Genomic DNA, 22,506 nt, shown 5'->3' on the forward strand with positions numbered 1-22,506 from the left:
CCCACTTTACCCAGTTGCACCCAACTGTCCCTGGACTCTGTGTCCTTTTCTCCTGACAAGGTGGAGAGCTTGCTGTCAAACCTCGACTCAGATTCTGCAACCGGTCCAGACGGCATCAGCCCATGTGTCCTCAAAGCCTGCTCTTCTGCTCTTGCTCACCCTCTCTCTGTTCTATTCACCCTCTCATTTGCTCAAGGCCATCTGCCATCTGCTTGGAAATCAGCAAACATCATTGCCCTGCACAAAAAGGTGCAAAAACAGATCCCTGCAACTACAGACCAATCAGCCTTCTCCCAATCATCAGCAAGGTTATGGAATCCATCATCGCTTCAGACATCAAATCCTTCCTTTTCTCCAATGGCTTGATTTCTGATCATCAATTTGGTTTCAGATCAGGTCACTCTACCCTGGATATGCTGCTTCTGCTCTCCCAACAATGGATGGAAGCGCTGAATGCCAGACAGGAAATCAGAGCCATATCCCTGGACATATCATGTGCTTTTGACACAGTCTGGCACCCTGCCCTGCTCAACAAACTCTCTTCCTATGGTATCCAAGGCCATTTCCACTCATGGCTCGCAGACTTCCTCTCCTGTCGCAGTCAACGTGTGGCCCTAAATGGAGTTCTTTCATCCCCTCTTCCTGTCCAGGTTGGAGTTCCTCAAGGTAGCGTTCTGGGCCCTGTTCTTTTTCTGGTTTTCATCAATGATCTCTCCGACTCTCTGGAAAATCCTCTATATCTCTTTGCTGATGACTCCACCCTCTGCCGTACCATCGGTCATCCCTCAGACCGGCAAGCAGCAGCTTCTTCGCTCACTGCTGATCTGGATAAAATCACAAACTGGTCCAACACGTGGAACAGGTCTTTCAATCCGAACAAATCTCACACTCTCACTATGTCTCTTCGAAAGGACCATTTAGAAACCCCCCCCCCCCATCCACTTTGTCAACAATCCTCTGGAAGAAGTCCTTTCCTTCAAGCTTCTGGGTCTCACTATCTGCCATGACCTTTCCTGGGAAAGTCACATTTGAAACCTCGCATCCAAAGCCAGTCGCCGACTGGGAATCCTCTGTCGTGCAAAGTCCTTCCTTGTCCCACCTGAGCTCCTGACCACTTACAAAGCTTTTGTCCGCAGCCTGATGGAGTACTGCTCTCCCCTCTGGGCTGGTGCTCCTGCCTCCCACCTTTCTCGGCTTCACGCTGCAGAAACCAAGGCATTTCGGATCATTCGCATCTCCCGCAATGAGGCTGAGTCTTTTGGCCTCTCACTCAATTACCGCAGGTTGGTCGGTGGTCTTTCTGTCTTCTACCGTCTCCTCTCCTGCCTCCACCCCCCCCGCTCTCTCTGCGATTTGTCCCCACCACAATTCTCCAGGGCGTTCAAGGTCCGCCAACAACCCCCTTCTGGTAAAACTACCAAAATCACGAATCACTGCTCACCTTCACTCTTTCATTCCTCTTTTTTCCCGCCTTTGGAATAAACTCCCTCACTCTATTCATTCCCATTCTTCCCTCCAGGCCTTCAAAACAGCTGTTCACCACCACCTCTTATCATCCCCCATCCAAATCCTCGATCTTTTCTACCCCCGATAATCCACCCAAGCCCACTTCCTTCAAATTCCCTGCTTTCCTTCCTGAAAGTTCCTGTAACGTCCATCTTCTATTCCCCATGTTCCCCGTCCCATCCCTCTCCCTTCCACAGATCTCCTAATGTCTCTGTTCCCCAATGTTTTGTCCTTCCCACTCCTTCCCCTCATGTCTCATGCCCCCCTTGATGTGTGTTGTGTGTTAGCTCTCATACGAGCCTCGACAAGGTATACAAAAAAAAAGGAATGCTAAAGCTACGTGCCAATCTCCCTGAACGGTAGTCATCCATCACGGTTGACAGGTGTGCGCTGGCTTCTGGGAAAGGGACCTCTGCGGAGCCGCTCTGCCAATGAGGCTTGGTTGTTGAGCCAGGAGACGAAACCCCGCCAATCACCATTACGGGATGTTGTTCCGGCCCTGCAAGTCCTATGCCAATAGGGAGCCAGGAGACCAAGGAAACGAGAGGAAGGGGTCGGGCGGGGAGAAAGATCGCACACTTCATGTCTCACTCTAAATTTCTCAACCTTTCTTCCCACACTCTCTTTTCTTTCTTCGAGCTGTGTCTTCATCCATTTTATATTAAAGGTAATAAGTTCTTGTTATAAAGCATCCGAGGGCGGGAATATTCACGTCGGGGACAAGGAGAATGAATATATGTGTGCTTGTAAATTGATGATATCGCATGCATTGCCCCATCCTGAATTTTCCCACTTAAATTCCCCAACCGCCATTTCTCCCGCGAATTTCCTGCTTGTGTAAATAAAGTGCATGGAAGTTTTTATTCCATGTCTTGACTTATCCTGCTCGAGGTTTCATCTGAGATAGCACTTCTGAGGATAATTAGCTCACGTAACCAATCAGCTTGTGAGATAAAGCAGTGCGATGTGTAGCATTGGTTTGCTTGGCCAACTAGTAGCCATTACACGGTTGCAGGCACGGTTCTCTATCCACGTCATTCATCTCACAGGTACGTTAAACCAACCCTTGGCGTGAAGATCCGGCCAGAAGTGAGTGCTGTAGACGGTGTCCGTAGTCGTTTTATAGACTCGTTGGTTTACTCAGTTATCCGATCCATGACAATCACAGTGGTGAGGTGTGGGATTTGGAACTCTCCGATGACCGTTACAATATTTTCCATATTTTTTTTCTACTTTGAAGATCACTGTTCACAAAATTATTCTGTTAAGCCAATGGCTCAAGGTGATCACAGACTTCTAAGTGCATTTACCGTCCTTCATTCATTCACTCACCTCCCCCAACCCCCAAGATGCAAACCTTGCAATGCAGCCTCTTTTTCTTATCATTCAGACGGCTGATCTTTGCCTTCTGTGAATCAGCGAGACGTTCCTTCGCCTCCAAACACTGTTGCCGATGCTGCTGCCATGTATTCATCTTGTGCACATTTTCGTCCAATTCCAGCAATCTTACTCGGAAAGCTCCCTCTGCAAAGCACATACCTCAGTCAGCAATACCAGTGGAGATTACACAACGCAGACAATGAACTAAGCAGCTGTATTCAATAAATCCACCATGAAAGCAGACCTGACATAAGGCTTAATATTGGCAATTTGTTTGATATTATTTAAGGTAATTGATTTGTAACTTTTTCTACAAAACTGTTGGTCAAATTTTACTGTCAACATGGTGATGTTTATAAAAGCCTGGTGTTGGCGCAGTGGTTAGGACAGCGGCTTGGGATCCAAAAGGTCGTGAGTTCAAGCCCCGTTGGGCCACTGAATTAATACACCAGGGGGTCGACTCAGCCTGTCATGCTTCCGAGGTCGGCGAAATTAGTACCAGTGTACTGGGCCGGTGTATACCCCGGTTAAAATAGGTTTACCATATCCCTGTGTCGTAAGAGGCGACCAGGGTTGCGTCAGGAAGGGCATCCGGCGTAAAACATGTGCGAAATTACTATGCGGATCATACGGATGATCCGCTGTGGCGACCCCGAAAGGGAGCAGCCGAAAGAAGAAGAAGAGAAGATGGTGATGTTTATAAACAATCTTCACCCCACAAAGTGTATGAAAAAGTATATACAGGAGAGTAGGCTACCGTAAACCAGACACTTTATATAAAAAGACAAATTTTGACAAGAGGAACAGCAAATGTATTTACCAGTCCCACAAAAAAAGAATGTGATATTTGTTGTCAATTCTAGTTCTTGATTAGCTGTGAAGTATGTATATATACATATATATACGTATATAAGATTGGGATGGTTGGGATTACACATTTTTATAGAAGAAGAAGGCGCTTCCAGCCAAAAGTAAAAAACTACATCGACTCCGCTAATTTGAGTAAAAAAGCGAGAGGAGACCCGGTCTCAGGCAAAGTTTTGCCAGCTTCGCAGCCGGCTTCATTAGGCACAATGGACTCCGAGCATCGGCATGTGTCCGGTTTTTATTTTGATTCGACCGCTCATTTCCGGTCTCGTGCTGGTGCTCGAGGTCAAATGGAGTAGTGCTTTTTTTTCATTTTATTTTTATTTTGCAAAAGCAAAAACAAACATCAAATCATATCATTGACGGGGTGCTCTGCTCTTTTTTGTTTTTACTTGTATGTGATCTGGTGTTGTACGTGTGCGGGTGAGCACGTGTGGGCGCTTGTTGCTCTTGTGCTTCCGGGACACGAACACGGCTGGTTTAGTATCCAGGATGGGCATGATGAGGTGTTGGTTGTGCGAGTGTTGGGGTTGTGCAAGTGTGCCACTGGACCGAGGGACGACCGAACGACCGCGGGGCCCAAAGGTAGGACCATTGGAGTGAAGGAGGGATTGTTGAAAGGATGTTTGATAAAAGGGAGGTAATTGGTGGATTGAGAAAGGCAGAGAAGGGAAATGGACCAATGGTGTGAAGGAGGAAAAATCGAAAGTAACAGAGGAGGAGGGGGGAGACATTACACTACAAAAAACCAGCCGAGCCAACGCATGCCCCCATCCCCCTTCCCCACCCCCTCCCCCCAAGCAGCCCTTTGATAAGGGACCAAGGACTATCTATACAAAGACTTATGAAATAACTGATCCTCAGTTTACCGATGTGTCCAGGTATGCTCTCCCTCTGGGGTAAGTTTTCCAAAACCAAAACAATATATTTTTTTGTATACCGAATCAAGGCTCATGGAAGAGCTACAACATGGAACAGATCAGGATGTAACAGAACAAAAGGAACAGTGCAGAGAGAGAGGGGAGAAACAACAACAGCAGGGTTGAAGGACTAAATATAGGGAGACTTGGACAAATAATGGGTGTGGGGAGGAATTAGGGGTCGGGATATGGGAACTGTGAGGAAGAGAAAAGTTGAGGTGTGCATTCACCCTGAATTTGGGAGTTTAACTAGGAAGGGAATAAAGGAAGAATACACGTATCCTGGAGGAGTTGGGCAGGGTCAGAGGGCTAAGAGAGCAGAGGAAGCAAGACTGCAGGAAGTAGAAGGTGGATATTGGTAAGTTGGGTCAAATAGCCTTCTCCAGCATCTGGAAAAAGGGCTTCAAGTGCCAACTTGATCAAACTCTATTAACTCTGTTCAAATGCAAAAATGCATCGAGTCAAGTATAAATCTTGACCATACAACTCTAACACCACCTACAGAACCAAATAACAAGACAATATAAATATTTTTACATCATGTCGTTGCACTTTACAAGAGTGAAAGCACTGTGAAGGCAATTTTCACCGTCTCACTTATGCAGTGCCGCAGTTACCGAGACACCATTAATTTAACAAGTGATCCCACTTGGGCCTTGCAGCTTAAGCGGCCCACAGGCATTCATACAAGTTCTCCCATTCTGTTTACATCTCAGGGATTGTTCATGAAAAACGAAATAAGTTTATCAATTCCAACTGACCAGCCCGAGTTAGCTCGTCGTTCAGAGAAGAGCGTAGCCTTTGCCGCTCCTCCAGGTGTTGCACAAGGCATTGCATAGTGCTTGCATCAAACGCATCCCTGAGCTCCAATGAGGGAAATGGCGGGAAGTTTCGCACAACCATTTCCTGCCCTACAGGTGAGTGGAAGAGTTGTTTACAGCCTAATATCAGGCATCATTAAAAAAAGTAATTCATTGCTCATGTCAGCTTGTCAAAGTTTACATCAAAATCCAAACTAGGACTATAGAGTTCACGACAAACCTTTGCCAGAAAGACAACACAGCTTTAACTAGAACGGCAATCGGTAAATCACATATCTCCATCACGCTGAACAGTTTACGTTCCGTATCCCACTGATAGTTCGGATCTGGATCCGGACCTGAACCAAAATCCAATCTGCTTGTTCTTGTCACCTAGCCAACTCATCCACCAAGTTTTGTCATAATGCATTCATAACTGTTTGAGATATTGTGCTATATATCGTTTTTTGGTCCTCTCTCATTGGTGAAGAACCACTTTTTAAAACTCTCGGATCCGGATTCTGAACTTCACCAAAATCGAATCAATTCGTCCTCGTCACACAACCCAACCAAGCCACCAAATTTCGTCCAAATTCGTACATAGCTTTTTGAGATATCCTGTTCACAGACAGACAAACAGGGGTGAAAACATAACCTCCGCCATCTAGTAATGTCTATCCCGAGAATGATTTGATTTCAAACCAGACTTGGAGGAATAATGGTGAAAGTGTCCGCTGAGCTTCAAGGAAGGAAGTTGACTCAGCCGAGTCTGGGATGTTGGCGGTTCGAACCCCGACTGGGTCATATCAAAGACTTCAAAAATAGTATGTGCTGCTTCCTTGCTTGAAGCTCAGCATTTAAAGGATAGAAGAGGGGGGAGGTAAACCCTCATAGATTGGAATCCATGGGGAGGAGGCCTCATTGATTGCCCTGCTGAGTGCGGAGAGAAGAGCGATTTCCTAAAGATGACGTCGCTGGTACCCAGAGTACTCGGAGAAGTGACGTCACTTCCCCCAATCTCAGCGGCTGTGTTTGTGTGAAAGTCAAGTCTGGTGTTGTCTCGTGTATCTGTCTGCATGTGTGCATGATTTGTGTCCAGCTCCTCCATGAGCCTTTGAGCCTGTAATAAAAGAAATAAATAAACAAGTCAAGACATACAAAAAATTTTTAAAAATCAAATAAATGATCCTTGCACCTTGCCTGGCCGAGTATGGCGGCAGGTCGATCACTGATCTGACATCCATGGCAGGTCAATGTATGGCACTGCCACTGTATATTTTATATAAATTCCCATCATATACTGCACATGAAGTCTTGATTGAGAAATTAAAGACCAAATAGTCGAATTAATGTAATAAACAATACCCTTAATACCATCCACACCCACCCCATCTTTTCCACGGTCCTCAAAGTTTGTCAAGAGATAGATGCATAATTACGTGCTCTACAATCACCGATCAACATGCTGATGAAACAGACAAAGGGAATCAATTAATCTGACACGCATGCTTGCCTTGAAGTGCATCTTCCTCTCGCAGTGCAGGTTTTCTTGTGGGAAACTCTTTACTCACAGTCAAGGGGATTGGAGACTGCATCTGATAAACATAACACAAAACTTTGGACAAACTTTACTAAAGCCAACAGATTTCAACCAAGTTGGTTACTGTGGATTTTGAGAAAGCTGCCTTTTGACGGTGAGATCAGGACATGCGGTCACGTACGACACACACACACACACACACACACACACACACACACACACACACACACACACACACACACACACACACACACACACACACACACACACACACACATTGCAAATGATGGTTTAAAATTGGTTCTCATCAAAAAACGGCAAGCTCACCCCAAATGGATCCATGGATTCAATGGCATTTCTGCATTCAGTCGTCCGTGCATTCTTGCATTTCCTGGAAAATGAAGAAGCAACCATCAACCTTCAAGGCCGGAGAGCACTGCAGTGTGAATGACCATTACCAATGTCAGTGTCTGTGGCACGTTTAGTAAAATTTGGGCACTTTTTAGCAGTGAGCCAGTGACTATAGATACTGACAATCACATGTAGCCTGGGGTACCAGCATCACATCTGCCTCTCCTGAATTCAGTGGAATCTAAATTTTAACATTATCGGCATCTCCCTTGATGAAGCGATCACATCGCAGACAGGTCGGTGGAGTCTGTGTTTTTGTCACCCCTCCTCTGGACTTGCTTTCTCGGTCTTCCGATCCTCCCCAGCTCCTCCGTGATGCACGCATTCTTACAGTAGCCCCCTCCTGAATCAACTCTCAAAATCCAGGATTTTCACACACCTCCACTTCTTTTTGTTTGTTTTGCCTACCATTTGTTGAACCACTTTATGGAGACAGTTCAATTGCCCTCTTCCTTCTGGGGCTTCAAGCGGTGCACCACAATCTGTAATATTTTCTACCCCCAATAACCCAACCCTCTTACTTGCAGGCTTCTGTTTTTTTGTTTTTTTTTCTCTCTCTTTCTCTCTCTTTCTCTCTCTTTCTCTCTCTTTCTCTCTCTTTCTCTCTCTTTCTCTTTCTCTTTCTCTTTCTCTCTCTTTCTCTCTCTCTCTCTCTCTCTCTCTCTCTCTCTCTCTCTCTCTCTCTCTCTCTCTCTCTCTCTCTCTCTCTCTCTCTCTCTCTCTCTCTCTCTCTCTCTCTCTTTCTCTCCGATTTAACCTTCATCAACTCACTCTTCCTTGGGGTCAATAGTCAAAAACACTGGACAAGAAAGCCACAGTACATAACTACAATGGCACTCTTCGACATCGCAACTTCGCCATATAGTATATGCCTCCGCCCACATTATTACATCATAATACATACTTGTACCAAGTTTTATTTAAATCCCTGAAGCCATTTTCAAAATATTAAATAATTCTGGCTGCTAGACTGCATTCTACCATGTTTGAAATGTAAAACATACATTCCCCCATGACTACTACATCATAACTTTGAAGTTTCACGTCGATTGATGAAGCGGTCCAAGAGAATTATTTTTATAAAAGATTTTCGTTCAATCCTATATGACTGCCAGACCAGATGACCCATTAATTATTCCTGAACACCCTGGTATCCCCAAGGTTTGTAGAACACGTGGGTGAAGTTTCCCCTCGATCTGTGAAGCCGTTCTGGAGAAGAAGATTTTTACAGGTTAATTTTTCAAAAAAATCAGTTGTCAAACCATGTGACCTATGATGTCACAGGTGGAGAACTTTTTGTTCCTCATAGATAGGCGATCATGCATGTAATGTTTCGCCTCTGTTCAGCCGTTTCGGAGAAGATTTTTGAAGGTTTTTATGTTAAAAACAATATGGCTGCTAAATCACGTGACCAATAACGCAATCAATCCCACCCCCCCCCCAAAAAAAACAATTTTGCACTCAATGATGCTCAAAAATTGTCATAATGATCGGATAAAGCGTTTGACGGATGCAATTATGATGTCATAACGAAGCCACCGATCAACCAGAGATGGTGTCAAAGCCACCCAATGCTCGCCTGTTTATACATTTATCGTTTTTAAAAGACGAGTCTAATAATTAATATTTTTTATAAAGCATAATTATAAAGCAATATATGTATTTGTATATTGTAATCAGTAACAAGAGCGCAAGTGAGCACAATATACGCCCTAACAAGAAGGTATATACAGAATTGTGCTACTACATGGAAAACAGCATCCTGGTTGCCATGGCAACCACTTTAGATGACGAACGTATGTCGCTACACACCGTCTCCACAGTCTGTACCTACGTACCAAATATGAAACGTGAAAGTTGAAAACTTTGGGAGTTAGAGTGCAGACAGGAATGGACAGACAGACAGACAGACGGACAGACAGACAGACGGACAGACGGACGGACGACCGGTATCACATAATACGCCCCGATATATATATATATATATATATATATATATATATATATATATATATATATATATATATATATATATATATATATATATATATATATATATCGGGGCGTATAAAAAAATAGTGTGGTAGATAAAAACATTAGAAAGGAAACTAGAGGGGGAGCACTCGGGAGAGTGCAAAACCTCCGCCGCCAATACTGCTGGGTCACTCAAGTGAACCTTATATCTTATTCATTAAATATGTCAACAGTGCTGACAGAGTTATAGTTCTTATCTCCAACATTTTTTTTTTGGGGGGGGGGGGGTTGGAAATCACTTAAAACATGTAGAAATGCAAAAAAAAAATTTTTTCTCTAAATTTTTTTTCGGGGGGGGGGGTTGGAAATCACTTAAAACATGTAGAAATGCAAAAAAAAAAATTATTTCTCTAAAATTTTTTTTTGCGGGGGTGGGGATTGGAAATCACTTAAAACATGTAGAAATGCAAAAAAAAAAATTCTCGAGCAATTTTTTTTGGGGGGGTTGGAAATCACAAAACATGTAGAAATGTAAAAAAAAAAAAATTTTCTCTAAAATTTTTGGGGGGGTTGGAAATCACAAAACATGTAGAAATGCAAAAAAAAAAAATTCTCTAACAATTTTTTTTGGGGGGCGGGGGGTTGGAAATCACTTAAAACATGTAGAAATGCAAAAAAAAAAATTATTTCTCTAAAATTTTTTTTTGCGGGGGTGGGGATTGGAAATCACTTAAAACATGTAGAAATGCAAAAAAAAAAATTCTCGAGCAATTTTTTTTGGGGGGGTTGGAAATCACAAAACATGTAGAAATGTAAAAAAAAAAAAATTTTCTCTAAAATTTTTGGGGGGGTTGGAAATCACAAAACATGTAGAAATGCAAAAAAAAAAAATTCTCTAACAATTTTTTTTGGGGGGCGGGGGGTTGGAAATCACTTAAAACATGTAGAAATGCAAAAAAAAAATTCTCGAGCAATTTTTTTTTGGGGGGGGACCAAGTCTAAAATCTAATGTCATGATCCTTGGACCATACCTAACCCCCCCCCCACCAAGTTTCGTCGAAATCCGTCAAGTTTTCCATAATACAAAAAATTTAACATTTTCACGCTCACGCTGGGGGTATCGCTATAGCTCTCTGTTCTTCGAACAGGAGAGCTAAAGATAAAATCACTTATTCCCATGGGGAGTACTTGCGGTGTGCCAAGTTTCAATTTTTTTTCCATTAAGCGGTTTCGGAGATGGAGGTCAAAAGTTTTTCTTTTTTTCCAACATGGCTGCCACACCACATGACCTTTGACGTCAAAATTATCATTAAAACGTTCTACATGAGTACAGTAGTCGTACCTATGGTGACATTTCATGTCAATCGGATAAGCGGTTGAAGAGAAAACAGAGACAATTATCATGGACAGACATACGGACAACCCGAAAACATAATGCCTCCGGTGACTTCGTCAGCAGAGGAATAATTATGAGGAAGCATCAGCCTACAGACACAATGATTGGCTCACACAATAAAGCAATTTGTCCTGATTCTCTTCAGAAGAAAAGAGATCAAGGAAAAGAAGAAAAAAAGAGAATATGGTTTTCCTCTTTTCTTTTCTTGACAGGAGCGAGGCTCATGGAAGAACAAGGTATAACTGACAACGAGACAAACATCAAGGAATTGATGAACAGGAAAAGAGGATAGGGAGGAGGAAAGGTAACGCTGAAACTAGCAAGTAAGATTGTTGAGTTAGGAAAGGTTAATGGGTGTAATAAAGATCATACGTCAGAATTGGGGATGACAAGAGACGGTGGCACACTGCTTTGTTGAAACCCTAAAGGGAAGAGTGAGACAAAAAATCTGGAACGTCGACCTCATCACTGGAGATTTCAATCAATTTGAGAGCTTTAAATTCCAAAGAATCCAGGCAGATAATGAACATACAAGTCTGGAGACGGCGATGGTTCACGAGGGGACGCCACGGGCAAACTGGCGGGAATCGGGAAAAACGTAAATGATGAAAGTTGTAGTACTTGAAGAGCACTACTTGCATACCAACTTTCATTCAAAACAGTTGAAAACCCTAGGAGCTCGATGCCCAATTTATAGATTTTTTTGACATTTTCTAAGTTCGTGACCTTGTGACCTTGACCTTGGGACGAAAATGAACAAAAAAAAAAAATAAAAATCGAGCTCCGTGGGGCTATGCAGGTGCCATTGGAATAACCAAATACCGAAACCCCTGTCAGATTCGACAAACCCCCTCGGAGAAGATGTAACTTGAAACCGGTTACCCCCTAAAAACACATGTTTTTTGGGCGTGGCTCCGCCCATAATGGGCACACCATGCCCATTCTCAGGAAAACACAACTAGATCATGATATAAACCTCCCACCCAAATTTTATCAAGATCGGATCAAAACCCACGGAGCTATGCTCAGGACAGACAGACAGACAGACACACACCCATAACGAATATAGTGGTCACCTGCTCGTGAACCAATATGAACCTCATGACAACACTGCGGATTCCCACCTGAATATTTTCATAAGATTGTGCTCTGTTGACCCTGGCCCTCATTCAGTGGTAAAAGACATCAACGAATGGTTCAAACTAACCAACTCTTTCACTTGCAGGTCACGGTGCCAGCGATAGCTCACCGACTCTTCACGAAGGACACAGTGGGATCTTTACCATCGACCAACTAATGCCGGCAGACACGACCGCCCAGTTTGCTTTGTATACATCGTTAAAAGGAACTAATGACGGATGTTTTCTTTCATAATGTCGCGAGATTCCCGAAACGCCTCAGACAAAGACCTGAACAATGACATGGTTTTATGGTCCCTGGTCGAGTCATTTAAGAGAAAATAGTCCAAAACTGACCACTGCCCCGATCGCTCCAAAAATAAATAAATAATAACCCAGGTTTGAAGCAAAAAATAAAAATAAAAATTAAAAAATTAAAAAAAAAATTGCCACCTGCCAATGTGCATATACAGGCAGTCCCCAGTTTACGAACACTATGTGTTCTTGAAAACCAGTGCGGGTCCGTACGTGCATGCCCGTATGTGCGTGCAAAAAAAAAAAAACAACTTTCAAACTGCGTGCCAGAAACAACACAGGCCGTTCCTTCGCTCTCGCATGCCCATACGTGCGTGCCCGTACATGCGTTGCCGTACGTGCAAAAAAAAAAGAAAATAAAAAAAGAATTGAGACGTCAATCGTGACGTCATAGCACCGTGTCCTGTCATTGGTTTGGTAAATAATGACCATAACTTGGGAACCACTTGTCCGATTAATATCAAACCTTGAGGCACATCCACAGGGCCCCAGCAATATACCTGGCAAGTTTCAATGACATTGGACCAGTGGTTGTCGAGAAACAGCAGTCACAGACACACAGACACACAGACAAACACAGAGATTGCTGGAATTATAGATAGATGTGTTTGTCAGCTTAATGTTCATAAACCAGAACAATAAATCTGCTTCAAGTAAATTAATAAATGATTAATTGGTTCCTGAACACAAATTAAATCCTTTTATCTTTTTTTAATATAAAAGTTATTAAATATGCGTTTAAAATCAAAAATGAATAAACTGATCCTACAAATACATACTGTTGCAGTTCTTCGAAACCACCACTCAAGGCAAATGCACCCAACCTTTAGCGGTCCCCAGGCAGTTATTTCATTAGTATCAGTTTCAGATAGCCCTTCCCTTATGTCTAGTGGGTTAATGGGACAAAATGGGTTGCAGGGGCTTTTAGTTGGGTCTTTAATTCCATAAATCTATTTTAATTTACTTTGCACAAATGATCTCGCCTTCAAGCAAGCTTGCGCGACACAGACCGAATGGTGACGTTAATAGAGAGCCTCAGGAAAATATTCCGCAGCAGTCCCGGTCAAACTGCGCACCATTCTCCAACAGACGTTTCATTTCAGACTCCTCACTACTCGAACCATAATGCTACAACATTCATACAACCACCACAACGCCTTCCTAAAAATCCACACAATAACCTAACGTTTAATTGACCTCTTCACGACAAACACTTCAATCACCTCACCACCAACATTCCAACTGCTTCAACCTCTTAACCACAAATGCTACAGCACTTCCCCGACCTCACTACATCCGCTACAAAATTCCGCAACCACAATCAGTACCCTGGACACTCACCACAGTCTTTTTAAGGATGCGAGGGAACAACAGACATGACCCACCATGACGGATGCTTGGGGTCAGAACAGATTGGCACGTAGCTCGGAGCGCAAGAATGCGCTGGGGTCCGCTCGACATCATCTGAGTGGCCTTGGTGCTCCGCTAAATAGCAGCCCTCATTCAAGGCCCAGCACATGTTCATGGCTCGAGAGCGCTCCCAAAAACCCACACCCTATTTTAATCTCGTAGTTCCGTGGCGTGGCCGAGTTTGGGGGTGAATGAAGCAATTTTTGGCTTCAGACCCTCGCGGGGCGGGGATACTTCTCGGGGAGGCGTCTACGTGACAATGGGAATGCTCAGATACGCTGACAGAGCGTTTTGATCTGACTTTTGGCTCCTCTTTCACGCAGGCTCTACAAAATAGCTCTGAAAGGATCAGTCAGTCTTCGTCAGCCAGTCTTGAGCCAGATAGTCTTCGCAAGAGTCTTGAGTCAGCCAGTCTCAGCACGAGGTCAAAGAATCTTCTCATGGGTGCGAGGCGGCTGCTTCCGAGTGCGGAGGGCTGGACGAGGAGGAGCACCCAGACCTGAGCAAAAGCACGAGGGGAACGGCGGAGCGAAGTGCTGAGTGGGCAGAATGCTAACCCGACAATAGACATAGTAATTACAGATGCAGACTTTCTCACACGCCACATCAAGCTATCATCCCACATGTTCTGTCTCTCCCATATACTGTCTCATCTGCTGTAGATGCACAAAACTAAAAGAGCTGCTGCAGTACACATCTCTTCAATCTCCCTCTTCAGCATTACATTTGCATCTCATTTTGCACCTTGTCACTCATGCACCATAAACACCACCAGCTTTCTTCCCTCCTCCCCCTCTAAGCAACTGGGTTGGTTGGTTCCTTCGACCGCTCCAGATATTCTAGAGATCATTCACACCTCAAACTTTCTCTCATCTCTCTCGCCACTCAAAATTCCTCGGGCATGTGTCTGATGGTGCCTGTTATGTTAGATTAAAGATAAGATTGCAGAAGTTTAATATCGGTTTAGTTCTGCTGTGTCTTCTCTTTTGTTTACCACTGTTTTTATTTTGCTGCACCTCATCACGCCTTGCTTCCCGCTGCTGCACACATTGCTTAATAAAATATTTTATTATTGTGCCACGTGATCTTTCCACATCCTTGCTTTATGTATAATTTGTCCTCATTTTAAATGTATTCAGCTACATCTGTCTTTTCCTCCATTTGCCCAGCGTAGTCTGCACGTTAGTTTAGCTGGAAAGTTCTACCCCCCCCCCCAACCGATTTGGCTCTTATTAGCCGGAGCATACTTGGCAGCTCCGCTCGGCTGCACCTGATATGGTAAGTTCCATGCAAGTACACATCGACGGCATGTGTCCCCCATTAGTAAGGCCGTCCACAGGTAAGGTATCATGCGGAGTAGTGTAACCCTGCCAGGATTGGCAGTTCCAATCGGAATTCTGCTTAGCAACCGGTCAGCATGCTGAGTTATCTGTGCCCGGCGTCCTCAGGACCGAGCATTCGGGAGGGACCGAATGCTTCTTCTCGTGCCTCGTGGCAAGCCTCGAACTCCGGATCCGCAGCAATACTAATACAGGGTGTTCCAAAAAGACCCAGACAACTTTGGTTGTTAACATATTTAGCACCACAAATGATGCGATACCCTTTGGTTTATATGATACAGAAACTCATAAAGTTTGTGCACACCATCAATGCACTGCAATGTGAGCTCCGTTTGTTGCACGCAAGGCATCAAGGAGGTTCACGAGTTCTTGCCATGTTTGGCTCAGCATGTTTAAGTTTACCCAGTGTACATGCAGCTGTGATCCGAGAATGAAGATCCTGCAAGTTTGCCACCTTGGTGTTGTGGTCAACATCTTTGACAAACCCCCACAGAAAAAAGAAAATCAAGGTGGTGATGTCTGTTGATCGTGTGGGCCGGGTGGTTGGTCCATCTCGGCCAATCCAATTTCATTCAGGACGACTCGAATGACGAAGACCCAATGAGGGGGAGCACCGTCATGTTGAAAAATGACATCGGGTTGCAGGTCTTCAATTTGTGGGAAGGCGAATCCTTCCACCACGTTCATGTAAATTGTTTAGGTCACCGTGTCCTCCACAAAGAAAAATGGACCCACCAAGCAATCATGGAGAAGGCCACACCACACATTGACCTTTGGACTGTCGCATATGTTGTTCAATGACCACATAGGGTTTTTCGGAGCCCCAGATGCTCACATTGTGCCGATTGTCCATCCCCGATACATGAAAGCAAGCTTTGTTTGTGAACATGACCTTTTTCAGGTAATCTCCACCATCCTCAATGCAACTAAGCATTTCCAAGGGAAACACCTTGCGATTGGATCTGTCATTTGGTTCGAGTTCCTGCAGAATCTGCACCTTATCGGCATAAAGCGTCAGTCTTTAATACAAAATCCTGTGTACAGTGGTGATTGGGAGTCCCAGTTCTCTGGAGGCACGTCAAATTGATTTTCTGGGACTTTGTTGAAACGATTCACACGCTCGTTCAACGTCTGCTACACTTGCACTTCGTCGAACGGTACTTTTTCCATTTCTGACAACTTCCATTCCCCTTAAACCTCTTGTACCACTCTGATCCAAATCCGTGATGGCAGATTCCTTCCGTACATTGTACGGAAATTACGCTGAACTTGCATGTTGGATCTCGTCTCCATGAAGCATTCAACGCACTTAGCTTTCTCCTGTGGAGTCACCATTTTCTTTTATATTAAACCACCAGACTCGAAAATAAAGAAAACTTGAGTTTCCATATCATATAAAACAAAGGGTATCATTGTATCATTTGTGGTACTCAATATATTTACAACCAAAGTTGTCCAGGTATTTTTGGAACACGCTGTACAGTGATGGTCCTTACTGTAATTGACAGACCAGTGTTTGTGTGAGTGTGTTGGTCGTGCTACTCCTCCTTCAGTTCTGGGCTGATTCCATCCAGACTTCCTACATAGGATCAGCATGACCCCAATTAATGTATAGGGGTGTTTTTATCTTTGCCGGTGGTCTTAGGCAGAGGGGGTGGGATGCAAGTTCTCTATCTAAATGTGTGTCAGTTGTTATTTGTTTGTTGCATACCGGTTGTTATTGCTACATGTCATCCTTCTCCCATGCCATTTAATCGTTAAATCAATGTACCTGGTCTCAGGGTTGGGTTCTGCTCGTTAGGGTGGTCTCATTTGGTGATTTCGGTGTGTTTAGACAAAATGGCTCAATCCGGCTCAGAGTGCTCATGATGTGCGGTTGCTTGGCCAGATTAGGAACATCACAAGCGCCCATCGGCGCATCACTCAGTTACATATGTGATCCCAACGAGTATTGCAACATGACAAACACGTCTGGGAAGTTGCTCGGGGCTGTGGACCGAACTGACAGTTGCGGCCGTTTTGACACAACCCGCAGAACTCCAACCGAGCTCCCGTTCCAGTCCCATGGCTGCTACAATATTGTTGCACAGTGACTACGTCTCAACTTTTCAATTTCAGACTCATTAAACCTTCACACCTTTCATTTGCAATCAATGATATGCAAGCACGGCTTACACATGCATGTATAGAAACGGCCGTAAAACAATGATGATGATGATGATCTATAATTTCGTCAATAATGTGCATACTCCACCAACCCACTAGTAATAAAACTAAAATACACAATTTGATGTCCCGTCCGTCTGTTTGACCACGATACATTTGGTCGTTACTTACCAAACCTCAACCAAACTTGACAGGACTATGGGTCACATGATGGAGGTTATAGCAACTTAATCCCCCCCCAACCCCCACCTCTCTCAAAGGGGGCTTTCTACCTTCAACAAAATCCATCATAATGTGTATATCCACATTATGATAGTTAATTGTGGCGTTTTTCCAAGGCCACTTCTTATAACAAAAGCACTCGGAAGAGCACACTACCTCTGCCAGGATGAACTGTTTAAGCTTTGTATCCCACCGATAAACCAGATCTGGATCCGGCCCTTAACCAAAATCTAATCAGCTAGTTCTGCTCACATACCAAAATCATCCACCAAGTTTTGTCATCATCCGTTCACAACTTTTTGAGATATCGTGCTATATATCGTTTTTGGCCGCATCTCTCAATGGTGAAGAATCACTTTAAAATATTTATATTTTCTCTGATCCGGATCTTCACCAAAATCCAATCAATTCATTGTTCTTACACTCCCAATGTGTCCACCAAAATTTGCTGGGGAGGGGGAAGGGATGTGCGTGGGGTGCGAACACATCCCCTTTTGCCCAAGATGCTTTGATGCATCCACTTCGCTGGGGGCACATTTTCGGGTTGTCTGTACATACGCACACGTGTTCACGCCAATTTTCTCTGTTTTCTCTGCAACCGCTAATCCGATTGACACAATTTTCACCATATGTGCGACGACTCACGTAGAATGTTATAATGATAATTATGACATCACAAGTCACATGGAGTGGCAGCCATGTTGGAAAAAAAAGGAAAAACTTTGGACCTCTATCTCAAAAACCACTCCATGGAAAAAAAATTGAAACTTGGCACAGGTGAAGTACTCCCCATGGGAAAAAAGTGTATTTTTGTCATGATGTCATAGGTGGCTTAATTCTACTTCTTCTTCTTCTTACGGCTGCTCCCGTTAAGGGTCGCCACAGCGGATCATCCGTTATGATCCGCATACTGATTAGGCACAGGTTTTACGCCGGATGCCCTTCCTGACGCAACCCTGGTCGCCTCTTACGACACAAGGATAAGGATTGGGTTTCGCCATGATTCCAGGCTGCCCTACACACTCTCATAGCACGGCCCAGCGCAGAGCTCCCGTCCTCAAGCAATCCTCCAACCCAAGCCTCCGAGTAGCCAGATTACAGGCGCACACCACTACGCCCAGTGTCATAGGTGGCTTAATTATGAAGTGATAATTGCGTACATCGAATGCTTTATCCGATCAGTATGAAAAATTTTGAGGGTCATCGAGGGCTAAAAATTGTGTGGGGGAGGGAGGGGGAGAATTCATGATGTCATCGCTCACGTGGTTTAGCAGCCATATTGTTTCAAACATAAAAACCTTCAATAATCCTTTTCTTGGAAACGGATGAACAGATCGAGGTGAAACTTATGGTATGATCACCTATCCATGAGGACCAAAATGTTCTCCACGCATGACATCATAGGTCACATGGTTTGGCTGCGGTGATTTTTTGAAGAGGAAACATTTGAAAAAATCTTCTTCTCCAGAATGGCTTTACAGATTGAGGGGAAACTTCACCAACATGTTCCCCAAACCTTGAGGATACCACGATATTCACGAATAATTAATAGGCCACATGGTCTGGCAGCCATACTGGATTGAATGAAAATCTTTCAAAAAATTATTTCTCTTGAACCGTTTCATCAGTATAGTATGATGTCGTAGTCATGGGGAATACATTTTTACCTCCGCCATCGAAGGTTATGTTTTCACCCATGTCTGTCTGTCTGTTTGTGAAAAAGAAATCACAAAAAAAGTTGTGGACGGATTTGGTCGAAATTTGGTGGAGAGCTTGAGTATGTGAGCCTGGTGTTGGCTCAGTGGTTAGGGTAGCGGCTTGGGATCCAAGGGTCCTGAGTTCAAGCCCCGTTGGCCGCTGAATTAATACACACCAGGGGGTTGACTCAGCCTGTCATCCTTCCGAGGTCGGCAAATCAAGTACCAGCTTGCTGGGATAATTGAGCCATTGGAGTATCCTGCGACGGAGTGGCGACCCGTCCAGGATTGTGCCCAACAGCCCAGGAAACTGCTTCGGCAGCACCGACACACTGGAGAGAGTATGGTTCTAATTATTATTATTGAGTATGTGACACAGACGAAATGATTACATTTTGGTGAAGCTCTGAATACAGATCTGGATCCGTGAATTTTGTAAAAGATTTTTCACCATTGAGAGATAGGGCCAAAAACAACATATATCAGGATATCTCAAAAAGTTGTGGACGGATTCGGACGAAACTTGGTGGGTAAGTTGGGTACGTAACAAGGAAGAATCGATTCGATTTTAGTGAATCCCTTGTCATGCTTTCCATTGTGTTGTGGAAGATAACACCATTCACGTTTCCACACTTTCATCACATCCACACCAGCAGTACACCAAGCATTTTCATCCGATAATATGGTGTCTTCGAATGATCATTCTGCGAGAGAAGTTTAGAAAAAGCCATGATACCAATATTAATTCATCGAGGGTGAAGATTACTCGTATTAGATCATTTAGCACAAGATGTGGCTTTGATCTCATGATACCAGATTTGCATTAGACAGCACAGTTGATATCGTTCTCAACTTTTTCATGTCAGGCTCATCGATTTATTTCATCTTGTCTATTTTTTCTGGTAGATTTGACTCTTAATAAGGTGTATTAAGTATTCCATGCAAGTATAATGTGGATATTTGTGAAATTGTAGCTTAGATATTGTTTTCTACCTTGGCGCTGCGTAGGGAATGTGACAACACACTGGTTGTGACTCTCCCTAATACAGGTGAAGTACGTCGTGATCACAAAGTCATTTAGCTGCGAGCAAATCCGGACAGTTCAATTTGGTGTAAAACAGACGTGCGGTGTTACTTGTGAAAGGCTAAAGCTCTTTATGAATCCAATGTTGTGAGATTTTGAGTACCGTACCTTTTTGACGTTATCCCACAGCGTTTTCAGATGTCAAAGTAAAACATCTGCAATCGTCAGTGTCATTTTTGTTGATTTCCAACCGCAACAATTAATGGGATCTCAGCACCAACAATTCAACAACAAAAACAACAACAACAATTCAATTCAACAATTTCAACATGGCAGGTCAGAAGAAACTAAAAGCTGGTAAGGGTGGCATCTGGAGACAGAACATTATTTCTCGAAAGTATCCAGGCCGGATCCGGATTCGGATCTTCAACAAAATTGAATCGATTTGTCCTCGTCACACACCAAACCTCTCCACCAAATTTCACCCGAATTCGTCAATAACTTTTTGAGATATCGTGCGGTTCACAGAGACAGACAGACAAACAGGGGTGAAAACATAACCTCCGTCCATCTTCGGTTGTGGAGGTAATTATGTTCAATTTCAAGGATGATTTACGAAGGTACGTATCATTTGCAGAGGTTGTGAATGAAGGGCATGCTATAGATAACAAAGAACTTTTGATGAACCTCGGGATGACAATAAGTTTTACATCCAACAATAGAAATACAGGAATGAATGTGATGATGGATTGATTCTTTTTTAACTTGATGAGAAAGTTTAAAATTTGCAAATCCCAAGTAGTCTCTAGAATTTGGGAAATGATTACATCTAATCCAATAATTTCAAATTTTCCAGAGGGGGTGGGGTACCCCATGACCCCCATATCAGGGCCCACTGTATTGCTGGGACAATAAAACACTGTTTAGCTTTCTGGATTCGCATCCCCCCCCCCCTTGGGAAATCCTGGCACATGTAACATGTAAAATAGCTTATCATGGCGTTCAGTGTGGCACTCCAACTGGAAGTAAAAAATATTATAAACCACAAACACGTTTGCTTACCTATTTAAACAGTCGCTACTGCCGACTGCCTGGGGTTTGTTCAGTTACCATGCAGGTAACTAGCGCCTTGCCAAGCTAACCGTTCCTCATCAATGGTTTTGAATGGAGCGCTTGCTTGAATGCTTAAGCCACTTGGTGAGCACCTTTCAAGAATGTTGGTAACTGAACACACCCACGACGTTGTTGAGGCCCGCCCTTAGATCTATTGTAATCTATATACTGTGTATACCTACCCCAGAGAGGATAATAATGAACACGACCCTCCCTGCTGCTCCCGAAGTGGGTGGGTGAACTCGATGTACAAATACGATCATTATCGCAGACGTGATGGCACGTACTCAGAGTGCAGGAACTTTCTTCCGTCCGTCCTTAAAGTTCGCAGGCACGCGCACGCGCGCGCGCACGCACGCACGCACGCACGCACGCACGCACGCACGCACGCACGCACGCACGCACGCACGCACGCACACACACACACACACACACACACACACACACACACACACACACACACACACACACACACACACACACACACACACACGGCCATGCAGTTTGTCGTCGACTTTCCACTGAAGTGTGACAGACATTAAATAAAGTTGTTGAGTTAAAATGTAAATACATTTTAAAAAGTACAGAAACAACTAATGAAAACTTTTCTTTTTTTATGTAAAAGGATGTCGGGATAGGATATGCAAGCCGCTAAAGGATATTATCGGGACAAGGGTCGATGTGGAGAGCTCCGTCGTTCGCTGCACGGCCCGCGAGCCACTGGCGGCCCCAAGTGCGGCCCCTGATGTGCGGCCGATGATACACAATATGAAAACACCCCAATGTAATCCCGCCATCAAAGCTATCAAATTGACTCAATGGTTTCAAATGAGTGTTCCAACGTGAAACATAAGAGTAACAAAACTACATCAGAAGGTGGCAGTGAAAAGAAAAAGAAAAAGAAGAAGAGGAGAAGAAGAAGAGGAAAAAGAAGAATAAGAAGAAGAAGAGTAAGAAGAAGAGTAAGAAGAAGAGTAAGAAGAAGAGTAAGAAGAAGAGTAAGAAGAAGAGTAAGAAGAAGAGTAAGAAGAAGAGTAAGAAAAAGAAGAGTAAGAAGAAGAAGAGTAAGAAGAAGAAGAGTAAGAAGAAGAAGAGTAAGAAGAAGAGTAAGAAGAAGAAGAGTAAGAAGAGTAGTAAGAAGAACAGTAAGAGTAAGAAGAAGAGTAGTAAGAAGAAGAGTAAGAAGAAGAGTAAGAAGAAGAGTAAGAAGAAGACTAACAAGAAGAGTAAGAAGAAGAGTAAGAAGAAGAGTAAGAAGAAGAAGAAGAAGAAAAAAAATAAGAAGAAGAGTAAGAAAAAGAAGAGTA

The 22,506-nt window shown here is 43.7% G+C and overlaps 1 protein-coding gene across 6 annotated transcripts in view; it reads right to left on the minus strand.

Moving 5' to 3' along the window:
- The window catches only part of LOC147011958 (kinesin-like protein KIF23), a 72,224-nt gene that overhangs the window by 32,531 nt on the left and 17,187 nt on the right, over positions 1–22,506 (minus strand). For 5 of the 6 annotated variants that reach the window (XM_085857802.1, XM_085857798.1, XM_085857797.1 and 2 more), the window contains 4 exons: positions 7,341–7,404; positions 6,987–7,068; positions 5,435–5,584; positions 2,864–3,030 (listed from right to left, as the gene is read on the minus strand). In XM_085857802.1, coding sequence (XP_085713928.1) covers positions 2,864–3,030; positions 5,435–5,584; positions 6,987–7,068; positions 7,341–7,355 — 414 coding nt within the window. In that variant the 5' untranslated portion in view covers positions 7,356–7,404. Of the gene's footprint in view, positions 1–2,863; positions 3,031–5,434; positions 5,585–6,986; positions 7,069–7,340; positions 7,405–21,381; positions 21,515–22,506 lie in introns of those variants that run through there. The other variant, XM_085857801.1, reaches the window with a different exon arrangement.

This window comes from Eptatretus burgeri, chromosome 15, assembly GCF_056783735.1.
Source record: "Eptatretus burgeri isolate ZD-2024b chromosome 15, Ebu_testis_v1, whole genome shotgun sequence".
NCBI classification, from domain to species: domain Eukaryota; kingdom Metazoa; phylum Chordata; class Myxini; order Myxiniformes; family Myxinidae; genus Eptatretus; species Eptatretus burgeri.